This window comes from Carcharhinus amblyrhynchos, chromosome 28, assembly GCF_965287045.1.
Source record: "Carcharhinus amblyrhynchos chromosome 28, sCarAmb.v2.hapA, whole genome shotgun sequence".
NCBI classification, from domain to species: domain Eukaryota; kingdom Metazoa; phylum Chordata; class Chondrichthyes; order Carcharhiniformes; family Carcharhinidae; genus Carcharhinus; species Carcharhinus amblyrhynchos.
In genome coordinates, this window is record NC_137351.1 from 653,964 (window position 1) to 673,293 (window position 19,330).

The following is a 19,330-nucleotide window of genomic DNA, read 5'->3' on the forward strand; positions in this document are numbered from 1 at the left end:
ATTGTCTACCTGATACGTTGCAAGAAAGGGTGTCCCGAAGCATGGTACACTGGGGAGACCATACAGACGCTACGACAACGGATGAATGAACATCGCTCGACAGTCACCAGGCAAGACTGTTCCCTTCCTGTTGGCGAACACTTCAGTGGTCACGGGCATTCAGCCTCTGACCTTCGGGTAAGCATTCTCCAAGGCGGCCTTCACGACACACGACAGCGCAGAGTCGCTGAACAGAGATTGATAGCCAAGTTCCGCACACATGAGGACGGTCTCAACAGGGATCTTGTGTTCATGTCACACTATCTGTAACCCCCGTGACTTGCCTGGGTTTGCAAAACCTCACTTACTGTACTGTCTGGAGACAATACACATCTCTTTAAACTGTGATCAGTGCTCCTTCCACTCACATTATCAGCCACTTCAGGTCTTGAACAGCAGGTTAGGTGTAAGGATTCGCATTTTAATCAGTAATCTCTAAACTGTCTGTGCTTTATATGCTCTGTCTGAGGCCAGAACTCTCCATTCACCTGACGAAGAGGCAGTCCCCTCGAAAGCTTGTGAGTATATTATCAAATAAATAGGTTGGACTAAAACCTGGTGTTGTCAGACTTTTTATTATATAACCTTACCATAACACTCCAACTTTTATACTCGATACTCCGATTTATAAAGGCAAATGTACCAAAAGCACTCTTTACGACCCTATCCACCTGTGACGTCACTTTTAGGGAATTCTGTACCTGTATTCCCAGATCCCTCTGTTCTACTGTGCTCTTCAAAGTCCAATCATTTAGCCTGTACGATCTACTTTGGTTTGTCCTTCCAAAGTGCAATACCTCACACTTGTCTGTGTTAAATTCCATTTGCCATTTTTCAGCCCATTTTTCTAGTTGGTCCAAATCTCTCTGCAAGCTTTGAAAACCTTCCTCACTGTCCATTACACCTCCAATCTTTGTATCATCAGCAAATTTCCTGATCCAATTTACCACATTATCATCCAGATCATTGATATAGATGACAAACAACAATGGACCCAGCACCAATCACTGCGGCACTCCACTAGTAACAGGCCTCCACTCACAGAAGCAATCCTCCACAACCACTCTCTGGCTTCTTCCATTAAGCCAATGTCTAATCCAATTTACAACCTCCCCATGTATACCTAGTGACTGAACCTTCCTAACTAACCTCCCATGAGGGACCTTATCAAAGGCCTTACTGAAATCCAGGTAGACAACATCCACCGCCTTCCCTTGTGACCTCCTCAAAAAACTCTAATAGATTGGTCAAACATGACCTACCATGCACAAAGCCATACTGACTCTCCCTAATAAGTCCCTGTCTATCCAAATATTTGTAGATCCTATCCCTTATCACACCTTCCAATAACTTGCCAACCACCGATGTCAAACTTACTGGCCTGTAATTCCCCGGATTTCTTTTGGAACCTTTTTTAAACAACGGAACAACATGAGCCACCCTCCGATCATCTGGCACCTCCCCTAATCTGCACATCTTTGCCATGTGGGAAGAAACTGGAGCACCTGGAAGAAACCTATGCAGATATAGGGAGAATGTGCAAACTCCACACCACTGTGCCGCCCCTACTTTACTTTACTGATTATCTAATAGTGTTTCTTTAACAGACATGACCAGGAAACTTTTGCAATATTTTGGGCTAATGTTTCTTTCCTCATGGAAATTCCCTGGTTTAGGCCTTAAATTTTCAGGGATTTTTCTCTTCCACTCTAGGCAAAGAAAATATCTCCCCACCCCTCCCCTACAAATTAAGCTTACTCCCAAATATTTACCGAGGGAACAGTCAACCCTTGCTGAAATATAAATGGGACAGTGCAAGAGACGGATGTCATTTTTTATTTGCACATTTTTCCTATGTATTACTTTTCAGGTAAAACTAATTCGTCAAATACATAGCCACAAGAAGCAGGAGGGGGCCATTTGGCCCTTCCAGCCTGCTCTGCCATTCATTTTGATCATGGCTGATCATCAAATTCAATATCCTGATCCCTCCTATACCCCTTAAGCACCAAGAGCAATATCTAATTTCTTCTTGAAATCACGCAATGTTTTGGCCTCAACTATTTTTCGTGGTAGTGAATTCCACACATTCACCACTCCCTGGGTGAAGAAATCTCTCTTCATCTCAGTGCTAAAAGGTTTATCCCTTATCTTCAAACTATGACCCCTAATTCTGGACTCTCCCACATTCCTTCTGAATCTACCTGGTCTAATTTTATAAGCTTCCATGAGTTCCCCTCTCACTCTTCTAAACTCCAGTGAATGTAATCCTAACCGACCTGGTCTCGCCTCATATGACAGATCTGCCATCCCAGGAATCAGCTTGCCTGCATCAAATTTTGTGCTAACTCACCTTGATTAACCTATGCATTTCTAAATGCTTACTCACTTCATTGTGAATTATGGATGCGGTGAGATTGTCCTGGTATTAGGAGGAATTCAGGCAGGCTGTCTTGATAAGTAAGCAGAGTTGTCATATTTGCATTCCAATTATCTCCCAGTATCTTGACTGAGCACAGCCTTGCATGGGGCTCAAATTGTGGCACAGCTTAGAGTCATAGAGGTTTACAGCATGGAAACAGGCCCTTCAGCCCAACTTGTCCATACCGCCTTTTCTTTTTTAAAACCCTTGAGCTAATCCCAATTGCCCACATTTGGCCCATATCCTTCTGTACCCATATTACCCACATAACTATCTAAATGCTTTTTAAAAGACAAAATTGTACCCGCTTCTATTACTGCCTCTGGCAGTTTATTCCAGACACTCACCACCCTCTGCATGAAAAAAATTTCCCCTCTGGACACTTCTGTATCTCTCCCCCTTTCACCTTAAACTTATGCCCTTTAGTTTTAGACTCCCCTACTTTTGGGAAAAGATATTGACTATCACGCTGATCTGTGCCCCTCATTATTTTATAGACCTCTATAAAATCACCCCTCAGCCTCCTACGCTAAAGAGAAAAAAGTCCCAGTCTATCCAGCCTCTCCTTGTAGCTCAATCCATCAAGTCCCCATAGCATCCTGGTAAATCTTTTCTGCACTTTTTCTATCCTTTCTATAATAGAATTGCATCCAGTATTCCAAGTGTGGTCTTACCAACATCTTGTACAACTTGTACAGCTATTTGTATTTAATTGAGAGTTTCTGACAAATATTACAAAGCTATCAGACATTGGTGCTTTTGCCAGATTGACCAAAGGGAAGAATCTAAAAGCCAACTTCCAACTTGTGTGTCAATGGATATAATTAAAGAGGAATTTATCCATAACGTTAGTTGGAAACAAAGTGCAAATATTTTGTTTGCTCCTGGAGTTACTGATTGGTAAGGAGGTTGCAAATTATGGCTCAAATCTAAAGAGCTTCTCATTATTAGAAAAATTTAATATATGTACAGAACATTATATGTACAGAGCATGGAACCTGTGCAACAGCGACATCTGGAGGTAAGAGGGCCAACTGCTGCTTACCAGTACAAGTGACTGTACTGTTCAAGGTCACTGATTCTGCACAAGGTTGCAGAGTGCGATCTCCAAGCTGTCATTCAAAAGCCTGCAGTTCCCAATTAACATAAACAGAATTTAACTTATGAACCCAAGAAGCAATGTGTAAACAGTCAGAATTAAAGTCTCGGAGAGCTGATGAATCTCAGATGTGACAAAAGCAGAATACAGCAGTGACGCTTTTAGTGCTGCGCTTTAGTTTGGAATAACTGCAGTCAGCCAGTACCCGAGTAAACCGGAACTGCTGCTTTTCTGCCCAGGGCTGGAGTGGAACGTTTAGCTTTTCTCCCAACAACTCACGTCTATATTGTTTCACATCTATATACAGAATGGGTTGCTCCTCATGTGTATCCAAGGCACACTGTAGATTGTGTCTCCCATTCAAATTCACTGCATACCTGGACTTTAATTTCTAATGCTACACAACAGGAAAGGGAAACTGATCCCTGCAGAATATTTAAGAGTCAAAAGTAAGTTATTTTCACTTAATTTAAATAAAACAACAAAATAAATAGCTCAGGGACTAGACACCTTTCTGCTGATGATGAATCATAGAATCATACAGTGCAGAAGGAGACCATTCAGCCCATCAAGCCAGCACTGACCACAATCCCACGCAGACCGTATCCCCATAACCTCACCCACCGACACTAAGAGGCAATTCAGCATGGCCAGTCCACCTAACTCGCATATCTTTGGACATGAATCACTTTTATCTGTGGCGATTTACTCCTAATGTCTATTTTTTTTCAAATGCTCATAAGCATGAATCTGCAACACACTGGCATGATATCCAGTGATATCAAATGGGTTCCTTATGCACTCAGACCGGTGCTCCTGTACACTGAAGGTCATTGGAACTGTTTGTCATTCTGCATCCTTTGGGTACTGTGTGCTCACTGCACACAGACAAGTTAATGGCGCAGATTCTCCTCTCTAGCATGCAAGTCAAGAATAGTGCATGTGCATTTCAGCAAGGATTCAGGAAACCTGTGAAGTATCATTTCAAACTAGTTACAGAAATATTGTTAGTTTAACGTCTGTTGTAGGTAAAATGTTAGAATCCGTCATCAAGGAGGAAATAGCGAGGCATCTTGAGGGGGATTGCTTGATAGAGCAGACGCAGCACGGTTTCGTTAAAGGGAAGTCGTGTCTGACGAATTTACTGGAGTTCTATGAGGATGTGTCTAGGGCGGTGGATAGAGGAGAGCCGGTGGATGTGGTCTTTCTTGATTTTCAGAAGGCATTTGACAAGGTACCTCACAAGAGGTTATTGCAGAAGGTCAGGGGACATGGAGTTGGGGGTAGGGTGTTAGCGTGGATAGAGGATTGGTTGTCAAATAGGAGGCAGAGAGTGGGGGTCATGGGTGCTATTCAGATTGGCGGTTGGTGACTAGTGGAGTGCCCCAGGGGTCGGTGCTGGGGCCTCAGCTATTTACCATTTATATAGATGATCTGGAGGAGGGAACCGAGTGTATGGTGTCGAAATTTGCTGATGACACCAAGATTGGTGGAACGGCAAATTGTGCAGAGGGTGTGGAGAGTCTACAGAAGGATCTAGATAGGCTGGGCGAATGGGCCAGGAAATGGCAAATGGAATTTAACGTTGGCAAGTGCGAGGTGGTCCACTTTGGTAGGAATAATGGTAGGAAGGATTATTACTTACGTGGCGAAAAACTGCAGCAGGCGACGGTGCAGACGGACCTCAGGGTCCTTGTGCATGAGTCGCAAAAACCCAGCTTGCAGGTGCAGCAGGTGGTCAGGAAGGCGAATGGGATGCTGGCCTTCATAGCGAGGGGAATTGAATATAAAAGTAGGGAGGTCTTGCTGCGGCTGTATAGGGCATTGGTGAGGCCGCAGCTGGAGTACTGTGTGCAGTTTTGGGCGCCGTACTTACGCAAGGATATTTTGGCCTTGGAGGGAGTGCAGAGGAGGTTTACTAGGCTGATACCAGAGTTGAGGGGGTTGAGCGATGAGGAGAGGCTGAATAAACTAGGCTTGTACTCGTTAGAGTTTAGAAGAATGAGGGGAGATCTCATTGAGACGTATAAGATGATGAATGGGATGGATAGGATAGAGGTGGAGAGACTCTTCCCGCTCAGAAAGGACAGTAGGACTAGGGGGCACAGCCTCAAGATAAAGGGGGGGCGGTTTAGAACGGAGTTGAGGAAGAATTTCTTCACTCAAAGGGTGGTGAATCTCTGGAATTCTCTGCCCGTTGAAGTGGTGGAGGCTATCTCACTAAATATTTTTAAGAAGTGGGTTGATGGGTTTTTGAGAAGCGACGGGATTAAGGGTTATGGGGAGAGGGCGGGAATGTGGAACTGAGCCACGACAGATCAGCCATGATCTTATTGAATGGCAGGGCAGGCTCGAAGGGCTAGATGGCCTACTCCTGCTCCTATTTCTTATGTTCTTATATGAAGCAAATACCATATATACTTAACAGCTTAAAAAGGGCATCGCAAAGTCATTCAGGGGAGCGGTCCATGTTTTTGGAAGAAGTTATTGGCGAAAGCGAATCAGAGAATCCCTACAGTGTAGAAGGAGGTATTCGGCCCATCAAGCCTCCACCAACAACAATTCCACCCAGGCCCTATCTCTGTAACCTCCTGTATTTATCCTGACAATCCCCCTGACACTATGGCAAATCCAACTAACCTACATATCTTTTGGGCTGTAGGAGCAAACTGAAGCACCCAGAGGAAACCCATGCACACATGGGGAGAACGTGCAAACTCCACACAGTGGAAAAACTGGAAATGACCAAATGGCAAGTTGGTCATAATCTTAACATAAAGGGAATGCAAACTGCCATTAAGCTTTGTGTACTACAAAGCAGCATACAAATATTGAATAGGCAACTAATAACTCAGCTGTTGTATTACTGTAAACACCAATAAGCCCATACATTTGCTGAAACATGGGATACCTTCCATTCTTGACAACCACTCAGCAAACTCAACGGTAGATTATAATACACAATGCAGGTTCACATTTTGCCAAGGCGCAGCAACTTTGTGCCTTGTCAGATTGAAAAAAAACACATGTTGTTTGAGATGTAGAGAGCTCTAAAGGAAGAATTTGTTGTTACACAACTAAAGTAGCCAGCACAGATCACACGCAGATCACATTGCTGGCATTTATCCCAATGACTTTTTTTAAACTGGAGCTAATGAACTTAAAGTTTCAGATAGTGGGTAATGCAATCACGAGTGGAAAGACTGTTGACCTGCACAACAAGTATGTTATTAGCAGGAAGCTTTGACTTATCGTTGTACTTTAATACTTAAATAAAATTGGGAAAATGCATGTCCTATGCAATCCCTACTGAAGTTTTTTGCCTTTACAGTAAAATTGTGTCATCGATTAGGCAGCATTGTGGTTAGCCTCACAGCGCCAGGAACCCAGGTTCGATTCCAGTTTCGGGTGACTGTGTGGAATTTGCATGTTCTCCCTGTGTCTGTGTGGGTTTCCACTGGGTGTTTTGGTTTCCTCCCACACTCCAAAGATGGGCGGGTTAGGTGGATTGGCCACACAAAATTGCCATTTATTGATCCAAGATGTGTGGTTTAGAGGATTAGTGAGGTAAATGTGAGGTTATGGGGAAGGGGCAGTGGTAGGCCTGGGTAAGATGCTCTGCAATCTTAATGGGTCAAATGGCCCTCCTTCCGTCTGTAAGGATTCTATGAATCTATTCTATGATTTAATAGCTGAATGCTACCAGTGAGTCAAGGAATGGCTGACTGGAGGATCAAGACTTATTTGAAATGGGTGATTTTCTTCATTTGGTCTAGCCTTGGAATCAGTCAACTTATCTCGTACAAGTTGAGCATAGTTTGGAGAAAAACTGCTTCACGTTGATATTAAAGTTGTAGTTTGAAAGCAGTATCAATTACTTAATTGTCTATGAATTCCTCAATCAGGTTGTTAAGGCGCAGACACCCAAACTCTAGCTTCTCATTCACAAGCTTCAAATTTGTTGGCCAACTTTCTTTTACCACCTGTTGTGAAGGAATGCCAACCATGGACATCCTGGCTTCCCAACAGAAACTCAAAATAGCACATTCAGACGTGCAAGCAGCTGCCCTCAACGTCAAGGCCGTATTTGACTCAGAACGAGACTAAGTGGTAAAACTAAACACAGGCATAGAGTGGAATCACACTTGACTCCAATGAAGACGGTCATGGTTATTGAAAGTCAATCACGGCAGCCTCAAAGCATCATTACAGATATTCCTCAGGATCACATCCTCAATCCAAACATCTTCAGCTGTTTCGTTAAGGAACTTCTCTCCATGATAAGATCAGGAATGGGACGGACAATTTAACATTGTTCTGTTCCACTTACAACTCTCCAATAATAAAGCAGTCATGCCATCCGACAGCAGGTGCTGGACTACATTTGGGCTTAGGCTGACCAGTGACAGATAAAATTCACGCTGTATAAGTGCAAGGTGATGAGCATCTGCAACATAAGATGAGCCTAACCACCCCACAAACTTCAACATCACTACTGGATATTCCGCCATCAACCCCTGTGGCGTTCCAATGACCAGAAGTTTAACTGGACCAGGCATATCAAAAGTGTAGCTAAAAGAATTGATGTGAAGAATGCACAAATCCTGACCAAACATATCTGCTCTAATAACTAAAATGCTCAAATCTTGAGTGTCCTCTGAAGTGGCCTAGCAAGCCACTAAGTCGCTCATCACCATGTTCTCAAGGGTAATTAAGCGCAGACAAGAGATTTTGGTCTTGCTAGTGATGCTCACATCCCATAAAAGAAATTTTAGACACAGGTATAGTATTAAAGAAGCTTGACAGTATCAGGGATTTGACTGGGACCGTACCACTGAAATCATTACCCACACTGAGCACAGGAGTATCATTTCATGATATTGTGACTAATAAACTAACAGTGGAATTTAATTTTCCCTCTTTCAATCACGACAGTTGGATGCTTTGGGCTGCAAAATGCATTGACCTGTACAGCCAGAAGGTTCTTTTTTTTTAAACACAGCGAGCCAGAACTCTACTCTATCTCTGCAGTTTGAAGCTAAACATTTAAGCAACATGGTTTTCAAACTGGCAAACCTCACCTACAGATCACACCAGCTTGAATGTCACATTATGTTATAGATAGGAAAATAATTCACAACATTTTTCTCACATCTTCAATGCAACCAAAATACCAAGTGCCTGTACAGAATACAAAACTGTAAAGCGATCTTCACAAAGCGTAATCCTGAGTCTTATGAAAGCTAAGAGGAACAAACTGAGTGAAGAAACGAGGATAAGAGGCATAAAGTGAAAAGCATATAGAAGCTCAAGGTTATTTGATTTGTATCAGTCCATTCATTCAGAAAAATGCACAATTGCATTGCGGCATCAAACTGTCTCTTAAAATCATTCCAAAGCTTTCGTCTCCAAAGTCTAGCTAGAAATCTATTCCAATCAGTGTGAACTATTTCTTGACATTAGTCTTAAATTTGTCTCTCAATCTTTACAGCTGAATCTCATGTCGTATTGTCATGTTAAGTATTCAACTTTATTTTTTCTAGACGGTTTATTACCTTATACAACATCAGGTGCCCATTCAGCTGCCTCCTTTCACAACTGAAGGGCGCAAATTTCTCAAGGCTTGAATGTCTCATTTGTGCTTCACTGGCAAAAAATAAACAGAGTCCTCAAGGAGCAATCTGATTGGAACACTAACTTGGATTTTGTTTACTTTGTTGATTGCTACTCTCTAGTGCTAGACATGCTGACTGACAAGTTCAACACTTCAAGATTCCTTTCAAATTCACATGAATTGACGCTGACATCTTTCATGATGAGATTTTCTTCCAGAGTGTTCTACCGTAAACTTATTTTTATTGAATTCAGGTGAGCGGACAGGAGAAATTTATGAAAAAGGGAAAAGGAATCAGATACAAGGAGGTAAAAATGTGAGAAACACACAAATGGAGGAAAGAAAGCCAGCTGAAAGAGTGCAAGAAGGAAAAGAGATGTAGTGTATTGAAAATTTTATTGTGCATTTTATTCACCTGAGGCTACCATGCACACATTTACTGGCAGAGGGAGTCCGCTTGGAAGAGATAAATAAAAAAGGATACATATTTAGCAACTCGTACAGTTCCAGTCTATATATCTTTGGTTGAATATATGTTTCTGTTTCAAGACCTTCACAAGAGTTGAAGTAAATGGGCAAGGAACATTTTCCCCCCAGTAACAGATTTGCTGATCATTTGAAAACAAAAAATATTGTCCCACCAAATATATACATAAGTAACAGTTCCAGTTAAACACAATCAAAGCCATATCTATACCTGTATTCCATAAACTGATATACAAATAAAGCAACGGGAAACAAACTTTATCTATTTTGTTTCACATTGGCAGTCCCAAATTTTTAAAAAATTGTAAGTAGCACCGTCTGACTACTTCTCAGCTATAAATCACTTAAAATCCACTTTTTAAAAAAAGTTTATTTTTTTCATCTTATTGAACCACCAAGTTACAAATGATTACCAAAATTTGCCAAAGATCAGACAACATAGCTACTTACAAAATAACTGTACAATTTAATGTCAGACGATACAAGCCATCTGATCCACTTCAGACAGCTTACACGTCATCTTCCTCTTCATCACTAATCACATACTTCTTTGCCCTTTTGCTGGTACCTTTATCGTCATTTTCCGCTTTTCTCTTTCCAGGATGTTCAGCTTCCTAAATGGAGAAAAGGGTGAGGGGGGAGGGTGGCATAGGGGAAACAGTGTGGTTAGAGAAAATACAATAGAATAAGCATTCATCTATTCATCACACTTGCAAATTTTTAAGTTTATTTATTAGTGTCACAAGTAGGCTTACATTAACACTGCAATGAACTTGCTGTGAAAATCCTCCAGCCACACTCCTGTTCAGGTACACTGAGGGAGAATTTAGCATGGCCAATCCACCTAACCAGCATGTCTTTCAGACTGTGGGAGAAAACTGGAGAATCTGGAGGAAACCCATGCAGACAAGGGGAGAATGTGCAGATTCTGCTCAGACAGGTAACCTAACTCTGTTCCTGGCGCTGTGCGGCTTCAGTGCTAACCATTGTGCCACCTTGCCACCCCTGAACATGTACAGAACAGGTAACTTGATGCTCTAAGTCAATGATGAGAAGCACTGATGTATCTCACCAAAAAAAACTACAAATTACATTATTTCAATAGCCATATGCTTCATAAAAATAGTTTTGCTATGTTGAGGGCAGAGGAAGCAAAGTTCTTACATTGCAAATTATGGGTCAAACCTGCTCCCTCCAGCCTTCTGGTTTCCCAATGTGCTAACCTGCCACTGCACTGACACTAGTTGCACGCGTTGGCTAGTGGCTCGGAGGGAAATCTTGAAGATCAAGATTACATGATACCCAGAAGGCTCCTGAAGGTTCAGCTGTCCTCCAAAGTGGCAACAATACAAATGACCACAACTACCAGGCAGAAAAGTTGGCATTTTCTTTAGATTATTAAACAGATCTGGAACTATTTTATAATAACACTTAAATGCTGTTGAAATAGTTACTGCAATTAAAGATGGTCCAACTTCCGTGGGTTTCCTCCAGGTGCTCCGGTTTTCTCCCACAGTCCAAAGATGTACAGGTCAGGTGGAGTGTCCCTGCTAAATTGGCCCTTAGTGTCTTAGAATGTGCAGGTTAGGTAGATTGGCTATGCTAAATTGCCCCTTAGTATCCCAGGATGTGTTGGTTGGGGGATTGGTGGGGTAAATACATGGGGTTATGGCAATAGGGCCAGGGAAGGATGTTCTGTCAGAGTTGGTGCAAACTCGATAAGCTGAATGGCCTCCTTCTGTGCTGTAGGGTTTATCTGATTCTTCCAAATAAAATATTAGGTGCAATGATCTGCATTTGCTAAAGCTGTCACAACCCATTGATCCTGCTTTCAAGATCAATATGTAGAACATTTGTAAGTCATTAGTTTATACGGTTTGCACCCACATGATTCCCTTTTTCTTTCTCCCCACCTCCATGCTTCCCTTCTATGGCTGTAAAGGCAGGCTGTGTGGGTCAAACACTCATCCAAAGCTAATACTCAAAGGCTGTTCAGGCAGGAAACAAACTCACAAAGAAAAATGAAGTTCTGGAATATTTTATTTCCCTTCCAAATCAAAGCAAAATAATTAACACCGTGTGGCGAAAAGCTATCAAAAAAAACATAATACAGTCGAGTGCAAAGAATGCTCATATCCAGCTCATCAAACAAGTAAGCTGTCAATATATTATCCTGATTCAGGGCAAACGTTTTCAGTGAGGGGAGAGATTTTCATACACGCCTGCTTTTGAAATTATGTTGGCAAATTTCTGCAAAATAGTATTCAATATCCAATAGGGGGGACGCGGTGATGTAGTGGTATTGTTGTTTCACTAATAATCCAGGGACTCAGGGTCATGCTCTGAGAAGCCAGATTCGAATCACACCACAGCAGATTGTAAAACTTGAATTCGATAAAAGTCTGGAATTAAGTGTCTAATGATGACCTTAAAATCATTGTCGATTGTTGTAAAACCTCATCTGATTCACTGGTGTCCTTTAGGGAAGGAAATCTGCTGTCTTTACCTGGCCTGGCCTACATATGACTCCAGACCCACAGCAATGATGTTGACTCTTAAATGCCCTCAGGGATGGACAATAAATATTGGCCCAGCCAGCAACACCCACATCCCATATCCCATGAACAAATAAAAAAAATAAAATTCATCTATCCCAGCCTTAAATGTTTTCAATGATGAAGCATCCACAACCCTCTGGAGTCGAAGTTCCAAAGATTCTCAACCCTTTGAGTGAAGCAATTTCTCCTTATCTCAGTTCTAAATAATATGACAGGACTCAAGCTCTTGGTCAACATTTTAAAATAAAAACCAGCTGACAACATGTAGAGATGGATACCATTTGTTGCACATTACTGAAAATTCCAGTAACTATTGCCATTTGGATTTTGGATTTATGCATGCAACTTTACTGTACAAACCTCATCACTGTCAAGTTTCTTGGCTTTCAGGAGCCTCTGTGCTTTGTCATCATCAGACCCCTCATCACTATCTGAGGAATAAATACGAGCACGCTCCTCTGAAACAGATATGAACGTACAATAATTAAACTGGATTCTTATGACATTTATATGAAGAGATTTTAGAGTGATTTATTGCTGAATATTTTGATTCAAGTTAACTGGCTCCGCTTTAGTAGTGTATTAGACGAAGCTAAAACCCAACACTTCCAATCATAAAAGAATTGGGATTTCTGAATGAACTTCTCTGCCACAAGGACTTTGCTATTCACCAGGACCAACTATGCTGCTGAGCCCCTGATTACTATTTGAAATCATCTTGTGGATACCAAGGTTGAGATAGGAACATAGGGTGAGGAAGCAGGAGTAAGCTAATCGACTCTTCAAACCTGCTCTGTAATTCAATAAGATCATGGCTGCTTCCCATAACTCTTGGCTCAGCCTTGAATATGATTAATGACTCAGCCATTATTCTGTTCAACTTCTGGGATATACTTCACTCTTTTCCTATCTCCTAACTGGATCTAAATTTGTCATTTCAGGAGCATTACTACTCTGATTCTCCACAATTTATCCTGGATCAAACTCAATTCTGCTGTTCTTCTGAATCAAGTTCTAGTCTTTGGCTGGTTCACTGAATGAAAATGTGCTTGTTTTGGGACCATATTCCATTGCTCGGATATCTGACTCAAACATTGCTTTTCATCTGGCTCTTGAGCTGATTTATTCTCCACTCGCTCCCAGATGAGTCTTTGCTCTTGCTGGCTACAAACTGAAACTTCGCTGCTTCTATTGTTCACAAATCAGCTCACTCCACTGTTACCTATTGCCTGAAAGCAAAGTCTGGTTCTCATATACTCATAACGGTTACCTTTCTCATCAACTACTAGACTAAATTCCTGCTGTACCACACTTAGATCTCTGCCCCTGCTCTGATAATCAAATGCATCCCCATTTCACAAACTCAATGCTTGGACCAGAGTTCTCAATTCTTATTTTTCCTCTCCCTCAGTCTCTGCTACCTGTTCTGTCCTATTCTCATCTTCATCTTCTCCACTATGCTCTTCGAAGATCATTTCTAAGCAATGTACTCTAGGAAACACGCCATGACTGCTAGATCGATGATGGGCCCTACTTACATCCTGTAACTTTTTAAAAGATGGATTTAGGGGCATGCAGTGCAGAGCTAAGTCTATCTTATAATTAACCAAATACATGCATTTGAACTGAATATGAACTTAAGATGTTTAACGTGCTACCGTTATTATAGCAACTTACATCGTGATATTACGCTGCAGGATATTAAAAGGTTGTGTTTAAAATAGTGGACAGAGAAATGTCATTAAGTGCTCACATGCTAATGTCAGCATAATTTCAACATTCAAGTTTCTTAGAATGTGTTCTGCATAAGAACGATTATATTTATAACATTCTTCGTGACATTCATTCCTCTTTCATTCCAGATGCTTTTAGTCAAGTATAAACAGAATTCTTAGATGGAAGGAGTAGGTGCTTTGTGAGATTTCTGCCTGATGACATGACAAGAGGCCTGAAGTGTTTTTACATTAATGCCTCATTACAATAATATGTGAGCCACAGGTGTTGAACGAGTACCGACAGCCAGCTCATTGATGGGGGTGGGGTACAGACAGGAAATCTACTGACTCCTCCATAGAGATAGAATTGGTGCATGGGAGTGGCTGGCAGCAGGTGGGAAGTATTTTGGGGGCTGGATGATGATTAATGCTCTTTATTCTTTTACAAAATCCACAAAGGCTGCTTGCAGTGGTCCCTGTGAAAACAACTGGCTTGGCCATTCAATACACTCTTCCAATAGGCAATGTGCACTACAAGCAGTGGAAGAAAGAAGAACAAAGAACAGTACAGCACAGCAACAGGCCCTTCGGCCCTCCAAGCCTGTGCCGATCATGATGCCTGCCTAAACTAAAACCATATGCCCTTACGGAGTCCATATCCTTCCATTCGCATCCTATTCATGTATTTGTCTAGTTGCCCCTTAAATGCGCTATCACACCTGTTCCCACCCCCTCCCCAGACAGTGCGTTCCAGACATTCACCACCCTCGGTGTAAAAAACTTGCCTCACACATCTCCTCTAAAACTTTTCCCCACACATCTTAAACCTATGTCCCCTAGTACTTGAATTTTCTACTCTAGGAAAGAGCACTTGATTATCCTCTCTGTCCATGCCACTATAATCTTGTAGGCCTCTATCTTCTTATGACACTAAAACATCAAAAGCCTCTGAATAAATTATTTGTGGGAAACTGGGGTTGGTAATCCTGCTTTAAAAATAGCAGATATCTCTTTTTATCTCACAATTGATGATGGGCAATTGAAATTCAATTAGCCACACATTCCTGCAATTTCCTTTGGCTGCTAACTGTGGAAGAAAAACTATTTTACATGTGAGAGAAGCTTTTATAACTTTACAGCCGTTATTTGTATCTTTTATCAATTACAGTATTGAAAAATAATCTACACATTTGTAACCATGGGTTCTTGACTCAGAACCTAACATACGACTTGGTACATAATCCGCAAACCCGCGTGTACACATAGAGTGATTATTTACACAAACTGGTGTAATACTTTCTGGAAAGAATTAAAATAATATACTGTATTCACAAAGAGATCACTTTCAGCGGCAAATGGAACGCTTTGTCATAAAAGAACAATGTCATATATTGGTGAGAACAAGCTGCTCAGTGCACTAATTTCTTGATTCGTTACCATACCTCTAACTCCTCCCTTGTATTTGTTCTTGATGGCTGCGAGGCTGATGGTGTCGTCACCTTCCTCCTCCTCATCGTAGCGATCAGGTTCCAGGTAGGAAGAGCTAAGACCTCGCTGACTCTGCTTCTCTCTCATTCTACGCTGCTGTGACTCTCTTCGAATAGAAGCCTTCAGACGCTCCTCTTCTTTCTGTCAAAACCAGATGTTGCTTTCACACTCCCAAACTGGAAACTCGCTGCATTGACAACAATACTATTTATCCCAATAAATGCAAGTGCGTTAAGAGAGGACACCTCCATCTCAATCATTTTTATTAACGTTCAGTCAGGTTTGTCTACCTTTATCATTTCAGAGCGTTGGGATTCTGGATCTCTGCCAGCCATGGGAAGGATTCGAATCTTTTGTGTTTTTGAACACCTATCTGCTAGAGACAGGGTCATCTTCCTGTGGGTAGCACTGTCTGTGGAGTGAGGCCTGTGAAACATTGGGATAAAGATGCTTTAGTACCAACATTTTCACCACAGAAACTAATAAATTCGCCTTATAGCCTTGAGGATAAATATGCTATACAACTCAGAGAGGTACTGATGGGACTGTAGCTAGAGCATCATAATCGGCTTCAGGGAGAGAAAAATAATCAACTGGGGCACTCACTCTGGATTATAATCCACTGGTTATCAGCTGAAAAGCGCACATTTAGACATCAGCCTGGCTCCCAGTGGTCAAACAGCCTACCATTGTCAGCTATCTAAATTCAGACCACAGGAGTGGAAACTGGGGCAGATGCGAAAAACAGATTCAACAACTGTGGAGTCTCCCAAAGTGATAGATAGAATATTTTGATTTGGGTGTGGGAATTGGTGGATGTAGTACTTTCAGAGATGGTTTGGAAAACCTCTGAACTTGGAAGTATGGCTTATGTCCAGTGGAGCATTTTTTGACATTACACAATCACCACTTTATAATGGTGAATGCAGATGCTGATTTAATTTTCTAAATGGCCTGATAAAGGGAACATTTTTTTCCTTTAATTTGCACAGCTTAACACAAAGGTCACCGTGAGCATTTAACCTTATTAGATTATGGAACTAAAATACATTTTAAGGCCATTTTTCATATAAAACAGTCCATTGTAAAAGCAGTTTTTTTGTTTGAAAGATAAATGTTAAGTTTAGTTATTAGTGTCACTGCAATTAAGTTACTGTGAAAATCCCAATGTATCCTCATCAAATATTTCCACTCAAGTTAAACATTCTTTTAATAAAGCCATGGTGCGTCATTCACACAAATGGTGGAATTTTCCGGTCATGCCCACCTTGAGAACAGAAATTCTTACCCTAGGTCAACGGACTTTTGAATGGTGAGCCAAATTGTCTACAATTCCCACATCAGGCGGAACCAGAAAATTCATCCTAAAGCATTCATTACAGTTTATTAGACGCCTGATTAAGTTTTCATAGAATCACAGAATCCCTACAGTGCAGAAGGAAGCCATTCAGCCCATTGAGTCTGCACCAACCACAATCCCACCCAGGCCCTATCCCCACAACCCCACACATTTACACTTGACACTAAGCGGCAATTTAGCATGGCCAATCCACCTAACCCGCACATCTTTAGACTATGGGAGGAAACCGGAGCATCCAGAAGGAATCACACAGACATGGGGAGACTGTGCAAACTCCATACAGACAGTGACCCAAGGTGATAATCGAACCCGGGTCCCCGGCGTTGTGAGGCAGCAGTGTTTAATTTCAATTCCTGAGAGTTCAACATACCTGAAGGTGAGCTTGGTTTTGAAGACTGCCTGACCTTGCAAACCAGTTCCCTGCCTAATAAACAGATGGTTATGATCCCCTTGAAGCGGAGCCTTGTAGACATCAAAAACTTCATTTCCAAGATGCAAGGACATGCTATAATAAGAAGAGATTATTTGAATGTCTGGTATGCAGATAGTTTCCCATGCTGTCTTTTGGTGCCTTGAAACAACACAGAAATTCATAGGTCATTGAACTTTAACATAAGAACAGTTATTATTTCTGCAAAGGGAGACGCATTGCTAAAGGTTTTTATCTTGCACTCATCAGGACAGACAAATGAGTGCCAAATTTCAAACAACCATGACAATTTGTACTGAAGGGGAAAAAGGATGCTGATTTGTTGGCCACTTGACTCTCAGTGGTTGCGGCGTTGCCATGGAGAAAGCAACTGGAAGAATAGGCTCCCCATTTTTCCATGTAATTCAAAAATGGCAGAAGGCTTGAACATATTTTTGCTCGCAAAGAACATATCCCTGCATCTGAATGTACGTCGCTTATAGTGAACAAAAATGAGCCACGTTACAAGCTTGACTGATTATTTAAATTGGTTGTTAGTGTAGCTATTAGCGCACTCAGGATTCTTCACCAAATCCTACCTAATCATGGGCTGGTTAAGTACTGCCTGCACTCTGACTACTAAGAGTTAAACTGGGCACTTCTCTGGTGCTAACATGCTGGTTTTAACCAATCTGAATTGCCAATAAATTGAGGCTTCAAACTAAAATGTGTAAAACTGGCAGGTGCAGTAAACCTGCACCATTAAGTCCAGGCATTTCTATAAAAGCATTACTTTTGAAAGAGTTGCTTAATTGTTTCTTCCAATAGGAGACTCAATGCCTCACATTCACTCTCATAGACACACAATTGCAGGCACACATGAACACACACTTGTTTTTGCTTTCAAGGAAAATCGAATTCCTTCTACATTGCTAGTCATAACCATCAATGCAGACTGAATGAACAGACTGCATGCTCATCAGTTTTTGGTGCATGGACGTGCAACAAATAACTCAAAGCAAACTTAAACCAAATCTTCATAAGAAATCAGAATATATCCCAAGTTTCATTACAAAATAGAAAGTGATGCAGCTCCTATAACCTTGTTAAGAAATATTTTAGTCTGTATTTATAATGAATATTACCAACCTTCCATCTGACCATTTTACTATTCTAGCATTACTTTCTCGAGTTTCGTTTCCCTCTTCATCTTTACGCACTCGCCAGCGAATCGTATTTTCAACCTAAGTTTAGAAACAAAAATTCAATTTGAAGCCGTCGATAACTCAGGTACTTCCTTGATGATGCATTTTTGATTTAATTTGATTTATTATTGTCACACATATTAGCATACAGTGAAAAGTATTGTTTCTTGCACGCTACACAAAGCGCACTGTTCATTGAGAAGGAAACGAGAGAGTGCAGAATGTAGAACATAAGAACATAAGAAATAGGAGCAGGAGTAGGCCATCTAGCCCTTCGAGCCTGCCCCGCCATTCAATAAGATCATGGCTGATCTGTCGTGGCTCAGTTCCACATTCCCGCCCTCTCCCCATAACCCTTAATCCCCTCGCTTATCAAAAACCCATCAACCCGCGTCTTAAAAATATTTAGCGAGGCAGCCTCCACCACTTCAACTGGCAGAGAATTCCAGAGATTCACCACCCTTTGAGTGAAGAAGTTCCTCCTCAACTCTGTTCTAAACCGCACCCCCCTTTATCTTGAGGCTGTGCCCCCTGGTCCTACTGTCCTTTCTGAGCGGGAAGAGTCTCTCCACCTCTATCCTATCCATCCCATTCATCATCTTATACGTCTCAATGAGATCTCCCCTCATTCTTCTAAACTCTAACGAGTACAAGCCTAGTTTATTCAGCCTCTCCTCATAGTTCAATCCCCTCAACTCCGGTATCAGCCTAGTAAACGTCCTCCGCACTCCCTCCAAGGCCAAAATATCCTTGCGTAAGTGCGGCAACCAAAACTGCACACAGTACTCCAGCTGCGGCCTCACCAATGCCCTATACAGCTGCAGCAAGACCTCCCTACTTTTATATTCAATCCCCCTCGCTATGAAGGCCAGCATCCCATTCGCCTTCCTGACCACCTGCTGCACCTGCAGGCTGGGTTTTTGCGACTCATGCAC

General features: G+C 41.7%; 1 protein-coding gene across 1 annotated transcript in view; it reads right to left on the reverse strand.

Moving 5' to 3' along the window:
• Positions 1–9,553: 9,553 nt before the first annotated feature.
• The window catches only part of leo1 (LEO1 homolog, Paf1/RNA polymerase II complex component), a 31,298-nt gene continuing 21,521 nt past the window's right edge, over positions 9,554–19,330 (reverse strand). Inside the window, exons 7-12 of the mRNA XM_080214248.1 lie at positions 18,340–18,434; positions 17,152–17,286; positions 15,712–15,847; positions 15,376–15,562; positions 12,579–12,676; positions 9,554–10,274 (exon numbers count right to left, since the gene is read on the reverse strand). Of these exons, the coding sequence (XP_080070374.1) occupies positions 10,170–10,274; positions 12,579–12,676; positions 15,376–15,562; positions 15,712–15,847; positions 17,152–17,286; positions 18,340–18,434 (756 nt within the window). The 3' untranslated portion in view covers positions 9,554–10,169. The remainder of the gene's footprint in view (positions 10,275–12,578; positions 12,677–15,375; positions 15,563–15,711; positions 15,848–17,151; positions 17,287–18,339; positions 18,435–19,330) is intronic.